A 9,954-nucleotide genomic window follows, 5' to 3' on the forward strand; every position below is an offset into this window, starting at 1 on the left:
TGTCTCTGGTAGACTATCTCTGGGAGTCTCTTCAACTCATTTGAAGATCTCTTCAACTCATTTGTCTTTAGCGTCCAGTGATATGACAGCGACTGCTATCTCTGTACATGTAGTCCAGGAATCTGCCCTGAGCTCTACATTTATAAGCTTATATATTATAAGCATTTACCTGCTCAGCATCTGTCTCTGTTTGGGTATCGTGTGGCCACTTCAGGCTGACTCATGATAACTAAAAGGGAGTCCTTTATGCATAGCACTCAACTTCCCTTCCTGTGTCACCATCTTCACAACAGCCAAAATCACGAGACTCCGAAATCTGAGAGCTTGTAATGAGAGAACAAATAAGATCCCAAACGATTACGTGTATACACAGATACATGCATACCAGTGTTCAAAGAGTAACATTATACAGTTTTGTGTGTTTTTGACTTTTAAGTAGATAGAACCATATTGTATTATTTTGTGCCTTGCTTTTTTGCTCAACATCTCACGTTTGAGCTTCATGCATGTGTGTATGCCATTGTGTGAAAATTCTATAATTTACTTGCTTATGTTTTCTGTAGAGAGACATTTGGGTAGTTTTCAGTTTTTCACTATTATAAACAATGCACATTTACTATCTCCTGACACACATATGCAAATATTTGCCAGAGTATGTAACTAGAAGCAGAATTCCTGGTTATAAGTACATAAATCTTCATATACCTGGACAGTTATTGCCAAATTGTTATCTAAAGTGGTTTCAAATGTTTACACTCCAGCCAGTAGTAATTCATTCTTGTCATTTCATGTTCTCTGTGATCTTTGCTATTGTTGGACATTTTTGTTTTTGCTAATGTAGTGTAAAATACTTTGTCCTGTTTTTTATTTGCTTGGTTGAAACTTGCTTGGTTTCTAATGAAGTTCAGATAATTATCATATGCTTATTTGGCCCCACTGTTCCCTCTTCTTGGAAGTTTCTGTAGTCTTTGGCATATGCTTTTAAATTATGTTGGGGTTTTCTTAAATTGTTTGTACCTTTGGATAATAATCCTTTGTTAGTAGCATATGTTGTAGTATTTCCTCTCAATTTGTGATTTCTTCCATCTCCTTAAGATGTTTGTACTTATTTCTTATGTACTTATTATCTTCTAATGTAATTGAATTTATCTATCTTTATCTTCATGGTTTCACTTTCTGCCTTAAAAAAAAGAACATCTCTATCCTAAGATCCTAAACATATTTTCCTTTATTTTCTTCTAAATGCTTTAAAATTTTGCCTTTTCTCATTTAATTGTTTAATTCACCTGTAATTGAATTGTATGTGTATCATGTACAGTTTGTTCTTCTTGTTTAGTTAGTAAGTCATGTCTGACTCTTTTGCAACACCGTGACTATAGCCCACCAAGCTCTTCTGTCCATGGGATTTCTCAGCAAGAATACTGAAGTGGGTTGCCATTTCCTTCTCCAGTTAACCCACATACAAATTGACTTTTGGTTTTTGACTTTAGAACCATTGTTCCTGTCATAGTCAAAGGAGAATAATTTTTCAAGTGTCATAATGCCATCATTATACATCAGGATTCTATACCAAACTTTTTGTCTCTGGTAGACTATCTCTGGGAGTCTCTTCAACTCATTTGTCTTTAGCGTCCTGTGATATGAAAGTGACTGCTATCTCTGTACATGTAGTCCAGGAATCTCCCCTGAGCTCTACATTTATAAGCTTATATATTATAAGCATTTACCTACTCAGCATGAACCTCTCAGTCTGCTCAAACTGGCTCATTGACATTTTTTCAGAAATATTGTTTTCAGAGTATGTTATAAAATGCAAGTAGTTTACTCTAAACAATACTAATGGTTCTCATTTGATAAGAAAAGACTGATATTACAGCCATGCTGATATCAATGTTAAACTTGACTGAGAAAATTTCTTTATTAAATGAGCCAATAACTAGAAATATCATTTTAAAAGTTGTTGATAATCCAACTCCCAGAAATTTACCAGAGAAAGTCAATTATTCATTCTAACATTTTAGGGAAGCTTTCCCAGGATGAATAAATCTTGTGCCAGTCTAACTTTTGATCTACACTATTAATTAGATGGTGGTAATGCAGTTTGATTCAAGCTCTAGTGTGTGTGTGTTTGTGTGTGTTTTAATGCAGTGTGAAATCAAGTTATAAAACAGAACTCTGAAACTATATTATTGAAGCTATGCTGCTGCTGCAGCTAAGTCGCTTCAGTTGTGTCCAACTCTGTGCAACCCCATAGACGGCAGCCCACCAGGCTCCACCATCCCTGGGGTTCTCCAGGCAAGAGCACTGGAGTGAGTTGCCATTTCCTTCTCCAATAAGTGAAAATTGAAAGTGAAGTCGCTCAGTCGTGTCCGACTCTTAGCGACCCCATGGACTGCAGCCTACCAGGCTCCTCCGTCCATGGGATTTTCCAGGCAAGAGTACTGGAGTGGGGTGCCATTGCCTTCTTCATACTGAGGCTATAGCCATTTTTTAATAAGGCTGTCATGTTCTGGAGAAGCTTCATTTATTCACTTTATTTGAAAAGTCCTTATACTTTAGCCTTTGTGCAATGATGATTTCTCATTCTGTCATTAACCTTTCCTTTTTAATTCATAGTTTTCATTTATTCCACAGGTATTTGTTGAGAGCTTGTATTTTTCAGAGTAGTCTATTTGAACATAACTATCTCAGAATTTAGGGAATAAAGGAACTCCAAGATCTTTTATATTAACCCTAACTTCTACAACTTAAAATAAGACACTGAAATCCAGCAATGTGCCATCACCTGCCAAAACCTTAATGTGATAAAGCATAAATAAAGATCTCCCAACCTTGGATTCCGAATTCTTCCTGTTGAACCATGTTGTCCATAAAAACTAAAAATATACTTGAATCCTAAGTCTTAATGTAATGTTTATAACACTCCTAAAGGAATTTTGTGAACAAATTATATTACAATCCTTGCCTTAAAGCTACTTATAAAATGTTGAGGATGAAAAAACATATTTGAAAAAAAAATGGAGAAAGTAAAAAGTTTAACTGAAAGCTTCCTGAGGGGCAGAAATTATGTGTTCAGTTCAGTCACTCAGTCATGTCCGACTCCTTGCGACCCCATGAATCGCAGCACGCCAGGCCTCCCTGTCCATCACCAACTCCCGGAGTTCACTCAGACTCACGTCCATCAAGTCAGTGATGCCATCCAGCCGTCTCATCCTCTATGGTCCCCTTCTCCTCCTGCCCCCAATCCCTCCCAGCATCAGAGTCTTTTTCAGTGAGTCAACTCTTCACATCCAAAGTACTGGAGTTTCAGCTTTAGCATCATTCCTTCCAAAGAAATCCCAGGGCTGATCTCCTTCAGAATGCACTGGTTGGATCTCCTTGCAGTCCAAGGGACTCTCAAGAGTCTTCTCCAACACCACAGTTCAAAAGCATCAATTCTTCAGCGCTCAGCCTACTTCACAGTCCAACTCTCACATCCATACATGACCACAGGAAAAATCATAGCCTTGACTAGACGAACCTTTGTTGGCAAAGTAATGTCTCTGCTTTTGAATATGCTATCTAGGTTGGTCATAACTTTCCTTCCAAGGAGTAAGCGTCTTTTCATTTCATGGCTGCAGTCACCATCTGCAGTGATTTTGGAGCCCAGAACAATAAAGTCTGACACTGTTTCCACTGTTTCCCCATCTATTTCCCATGAAGTGATGGGACCAGATGCCATGATCTTTGTTTTCTGAATGTTGAGCTTTAAGCCAACTTTTCACTCTCCTCTTTCACTTTCATCAAGAGACTTTTGAGTTCCTCTTCACTTTCTGCCATAAGGGTGGTGTCATCTGCATATCTGAGGTTATTGAGATTTCTTCTGGCAATCTTGATTGGCTTGTGCTTCTTCCAGTCCAGCGTTTCTCATGATGTACTCTGCATATAAGTTAAATAAACAGGGTGACAATATACAGCCTTGATGTACTCCTTTTCCTATTTGGAACCAGTCTGTTGTTCCATGTTCAGTTCTAACTGTTGCTTCCTGACCTGCATACAAATTTCTCAAGAGGCAGATCAGGTGGTCTGGTATTCCCATCTCTTTCAGAATTTTCCACAGTTTATTGTGATCCACACAGTCCAAGGCTTTGGCATAGTCAATAAAGCAGAAATAGATGTTTTTCTGGAATTCTCTTGCTTTTTCCATGATCCAGTGGCTGTTGGCAATTTGATCTCTGGTTCCTCTGCCTTTTCTAAAACCAGCTTGAACATCAGGAAGTTCACGGTTCACATATTGCTGAAGCCTGGCTTGGAGAATTTGGAGCATTACTTTACTAGGGTGTGAGATGAGTGCAATTGTGCAGTACTTTGAGCATTCTTTGGCATTGCCTTTCTTTGGGATTGGAATGAAAACTGACCTTTTCCAGTCCTGTGGCCACTGCTTAGTTTTCCAGATTTGCTGGCATATTGAGTGCAGCACTTTCACAGCATCAAGTATAACCTTTATCAAATTTGATATATTTCCCTAACACAGTGAGCTGATCATAGTACATACTTAAGTATTGATTAAATGAAAAACTATGTATTGAAATATTGGATGCAGACATTAGGTACTTTAAATGATCAGAGAAAATAAAAACTAACCTCAATTTGGAAAGTAAAAACAAAAAAAGAAAAGACGTCTTCATGGAAGATTTAGAACTTAAAGTGGGTCATAACTAATGGTTGCAATTTAATTAGAAATAGAGGAACGCCCATTTTAAAAATACTTGTTTAGCTCACTTTCTATTAAGATTTTAGGTACAGGTTCTCTGAGTTATTTGCTTTCAGATTTCACCTCTTAGCTTGAGTGCTTGGAATAAGCATGTTCATGAAAAAATAATATGATAAATATGCTAAGATATGGGTATAAGGATTTTAATTGTTGTATTATTTATAAGAGCATTAAGAAATAGAACCAACCCAAACAGTCATCAGTGGATTAATTGTTAGTACAAACAATTTAAAATTAATGGTGAGTAAAGCGGAGGTGATGGAATTCCAGCTGAGCTATTCAAATCTTAAAAGATGATGCTGTTAATGTGCTGCACTTAATATGCCAGCAAATATGGAAAACTCAGCAGTGGCCACACAACTGGAAAAGGTCAGTTTTCATTCCAATCCCAAGGAAAGGCAATGCCAAAGAATGTTTAAACTACCACACAATTGCACTCATCTCACGCCCTAGCAAAGTAAAGCTCAAAATTCTCCAAGTGAGGCTCCAACAGTATGTGAACCAAGAACTTCCAGATGTTCAAGCTGGATTTAGAAAAGGCAGAGGAACCAGAGATCAAATTGCCAACATCCATTGGGTCATCAAAAAGCAAGAGAGTTCCAGAAAAACATCTACTTCTGCTTCATTGACTACACCAAAGCTTTTGCCTGTGTGGATCACAACAAACTGTGGAACATTCTTAAAGGGATGGGGATACCAGACCACCTCACCTGCCTCCTGAGAAACCTATATGCAGGTCAAGAATAGTTAGAACCGGACATGGAACAGTGGACTGGTTCCAAATTGGGAAAGGAGTACGTCAAGGCTGTATATTGTCACCATGCTTATTTAACTTATATGCAGAGTACATCATGCAGACTGCCTGGCTGAATGAAGCACAAGTTGGAATTAAGATTGCCGGGAGAAATATCAATAACTTCAGATATGCAGATGACACCACCCTTATGGCAGAAAGTGAAGAAGAACTCAAGAGCCTCTTGATGAACATGGAAAAGGAGAGTGAAAAAGTTGGCTTAAAACTCAGCATTCAGAAAACGAAGATCATGCTATCCAGTCCCATCACTTCATGGCAAATAGATGGGGAAACAATGGAAACAGTGAGAGACTTTATTTTCTTGGTCTCTAAAATCACTGCAGATGGTGATTGTAGGCACGAAATTAAAAGGTGCTTGTTCCTTAGAAGAAAAGATATGACAAGCCCAGACAGCATATTAAAAAGCAGAGACATTACTTTGCCAACAAAGGTCCATATAGTCAAAGCTATGGTTTTTCCAGTATTCATGTATAGATGTGAGAGTTAGACCATAAAGAAGTCTGAAAGCCAAACAATTGATGTTTTTGAGCTGTGGTGTTGGAGAAGGCTCTTGAGAGTCCGTTGGACTGCAAGGAGATCCAAGAAGTCAATCCTAAAGGAAATCAGTCCTAAATATTCATTGGAAGGACTGATGCTGACGCTCCAATCTTTTGGCCATCTGTTGAGAAAGTAACTCATTAGAAAAGACCCTGATGTTGGGAAAGATTGAAAGCAGGAGGAGAAGCAGATGACAGAGGACAAGATGGCTGGATGGCATCACTGACTCGATGGACATGAGTTTGAGCAAGCTCCAGGAGATGGTGAAAGACAGGGAAATATGATGTGCTGCAGTCCATGAAGTTGCAAAGAGCCAGACATGACCGAGCAACTCAACAGCAACAACAGCAACATTAGATCTATATTTTTCAACATGCAGAAATATTGATAATATATTTTAGAGTAAAAACGTTAAGCTGCAAAATTATATATATGATCTCGTATTTGTAAAGAAAAGCATGAAAACACAAATAATGCAAAGCAGGATGGTGGACATTTTAATTTTCTTTTTCATGCTTTTCAGAATTTTTATAAAGTCTTTCAATAAACATATGTTACTTATAAAAATGTTTAAACTTTTTATCTGGGTGTGGGAGAGTTCTAAATTTATTCTCTTCACTTACCACAGATATGAAATCTGTGGAACAGTGATCTCCATTCATGGAACAGCTTTCACTAAGCACCTACTATGTACTAGACACTAAGAACAGAAGAGTCAAAATCTATTTCCTGGGCTCCTTATGGCTAGAAGGAGATGGAAATCTGAAATGGAGAAACAGGGATCAGTTCCCTTCGAACTTGTCACTTCAGAGCGATCCCTTTGTCCTATGCTGCTTTTTTTTTTTAAACTAAATTGATGGCTGTCTATGTTGTGCTTGTACAGTGTCTAGACTATGAATAAAATTACAGAGGTTTTTCCATGTATGACTTTTTAACTGAAATAATTCAACTCTCTCTTTTGCTAGAAGAAAAAGTAATTCTAAGACATTTAGGGCTAGACAAAAATGTGTAATGTGTTTTGAGTTGACATTGAGAACTTATACATGTAATAATTATGCTTTTGTTCTGTACTGTATAATTTTCTCCTTCTATAGAATATATTTTCAGAAATTTAATTACATGTTACAGTAATTATGTTAATATTTGTTGTTAATTTTAATACTGATTCTCCCAGAGGGTAGTACTTGTCATCTTGAGAATGTACTAATGCCTAGCACTTCAGCATTCCTGTGAGGGTTATGTTGTCTGAACTTGGCTTGCTCAGGATAAGACAGAGCTGTCCCAGATGTAATGGCAGCCAGCCGTGATTAATTGTATGCAGTCAGGAGGCCAAGGAGGACCCTGTAGAGGATTCATCTTTAGCAATCTGTACAACTAAGTATGAGTACAGGCTTTTGGAAATGCTCATCTAAACATATTCAACATTTGGGGATTTTTAGTTGATTATTCTTTTAAATTAAAGAAGCTATTAGCAGGAGCACTTTTATAGTTTATGTTATATCAAGGGCTAAAAGTAATAGTTTCCAAATGTTTTGTAGGAATTTATAAGCATTTTCATTTATAATATCTCATTTAATCTTTAGACCACCTCTGAGGCAGGTATTATTATCTCAGTTTTACAGGTGAGAGAACAGAGGTCCAGTTAGGTTAAATGACTTGCCTGAAGTCACCTAGCTAATAAGAAATAGACCTGGATTCCAACCTAAGAGTTCTGACTTCAAATCCTGTTCTTTTTTAGCTATACCAAACTTTGTGGTTGGAAATATGGGTATTTATTTGCATATTACTGGGTTGATTCTAACAAGGTTCATAACAAGGGCATAAATATACATTCCTAAGCTCTTCTTTTGATTAAGCTGTTAGCTTCCAGTTCACCACTTTTAAGGCTAATTATGAGTTAGTGATCATGCCTTTTACCCTAGGACTCAGAATATTTATGTAAATATAGAGGTTAGTCCATTGATACAGTAACTGCAGTACTGAAACTGAAGAAATTCACTCACTAAATGAAGATATGTAGATTCAGTAAATGAATGTGGACCAACTGCATTTCATCAACAGCTGTTAATACAACAAGGCATTATACACACATATACAATTGAATGACCCCTAAAAGAAATTTATGTGATCAGAACTTCCTGCTGTTGAGCTTCAAATGCATGTTCATAGTTAGAATTTAAAGGAGCTGAAGGAAAATGTAAATTGTTTTGAAGTTATTAAAGAAATGGATTGAGAAACCTTCTGTATCTTGACATAAAAATACAGCATAGAGGATATCTTATTTCTTGACCTTAATTATGAATATTGTTGTAAGGTCTTTGAATTTTCATTAGCTCAGAAAAGAGGCAGATTAATTCCAAAGCAGTTAAAGAAATTAAATTCCTTTCATTTATCTTTATGTTAATGCAACAGTTTGGAAGCAGGGTTTAATGTTTATTTCACTTATGTGTCTCTTAAAATTTTCTTTTATTCTATATGTAGGTTTTCAAAATAAAATTATTTTGATTTTTTTTCTTTTTACTCTAGGCTTGATCCTCCACTACCTGAGATGCCGAAAAAGGATCATGACCCAGCTGAAAACATGTCCTTAGAAACTCTAAGAAACAGTAGTCCAGGAGACCTCTTTGATGAGATTTAATTGTCTCAAAAAGTACTTTGATATTCACAAGACTGTGTTTTCTATCCCATTCTTTAAACTGCAAAAACAAAATTTCAGCTTAGCAGCAGCCCTTAGTGCAACTTACAATTTAATTACATACAAGTGAGCTGAAACCATTGTGCAAAATGGATTACACGTGTATATGAAAATATGATTTGATGACAGTGGCACATTATTCTAATGTGTTCATTCAGCATGCCTGTAATTACATAAAATCTCAGACCTTTTTATTGCAAAGGTCACATGTACCTTATTCATTTCACACATATTATATGTAGGAGCTGTCTATCCTGTCTAGGAAGATTTTGAAAATAGGACAAATAGAATGTCTACAAATTCTTTTTCAAATAATCATATTCTAAACACTGATGTTTGAGTATTTTAATTTGTGGAATGATGTGCAAAGTCTAGTTTTAGTTTTTACACAATCTGAAAATCTGGTGATAAAACTTTTGATTGAAGATTTTGTATTCTCAATAAAATGTTATCTTGCTTAACTTTTTCCTTTACTATAGTATCAGGTCTTTATAGAGTGTATATTAATGTAAATGTAACATCGTTTTGTATCAAAGCATGGTTTTCAGAGATCTCAAGATCTCAGAACCATTGTACTGTTGGTCCCTCTGCCTAGAATGTTGATCTTTGTACATTTGGTTTCTTTTCATCTTTCAGATCTAGAATCAAATGTCTCCTGCTCCAAGGTGCTTGCTCTGAAATATACTTTAAAAAAGATGTGCATATTCCCAGTCACTGTATCCCATGGGGATGTTTTTTTCACTCTGTATCACTTGGCTTCCCTGGTGGCTCAGAGGGTAAAGAATCCGCCTGCAATGTGGGAGACTTGGGTTCGATCCCTGGGTTGGGAAGATTCCCTGGAGAAGGGAATGGCTACCCACCCCAGCATTATGGCCTGGAGAATTCCATGGACTGTAGTCCATGGGGTCACAAAGAGTTGGACACGACTGAGTGACTTTCATTTTCTTTTTATGTATCACTGTCTGGAATTACTATTTTTTTTCTTGCATCTTATCTCTCTCGTCTCCTTCCTTCTATTTGTCTGTCTTTCTCTCACTAACCTACCACTGACCCCACCCCCCAGCCCCCAGTCTGTCTGCCTATGGAAAGTAAGCCCCACCACAGCAGAGGCATGACCATCTGCTTTCTCTCTCCACCTGCCAGTACCTAGGACAG

The 9,954-nt window shown here is 37.0% G+C and overlaps 1 protein-coding gene across 2 annotated transcripts in view; it reads left to right on the forward strand.

Annotated features, from left to right (window-relative positions):
* XRCC4 (X-ray repair cross complementing 4) overlaps positions 1 to 9,260 on the forward strand; it is a 304,423-nt gene extending 295,163 nt beyond the window's left edge. The window contains exon 8 of one of the 2 annotated variants that reach the window (XM_055563263.1): positions 8,631 to 9,260. In XM_055563263.1, coding sequence (XP_055419238.1) covers positions 8,631 to 8,742 — 112 coding nt within the window. In that variant the 3' untranslated portion in view covers positions 8,743 to 9,260. Of the gene's footprint in view, positions 1 to 6,732; positions 6,952 to 8,630 lie in introns of those variants that run through there. The other variant, XM_055563272.1, reaches the window with a different exon arrangement.
* The last annotated feature ends 694 nt before the right edge of the window (positions 9,261 to 9,954 follow it).

This window comes from Bubalus kerabau, chromosome 1 (assembly GCF_029407905.1).
Source record: "Bubalus kerabau isolate K-KA32 ecotype Philippines breed swamp buffalo chromosome 1, PCC_UOA_SB_1v2, whole genome shotgun sequence".
Classification (NCBI taxonomy): domain Eukaryota; kingdom Metazoa; phylum Chordata; class Mammalia; order Artiodactyla; family Bovidae; genus Bubalus; species Bubalus kerabau.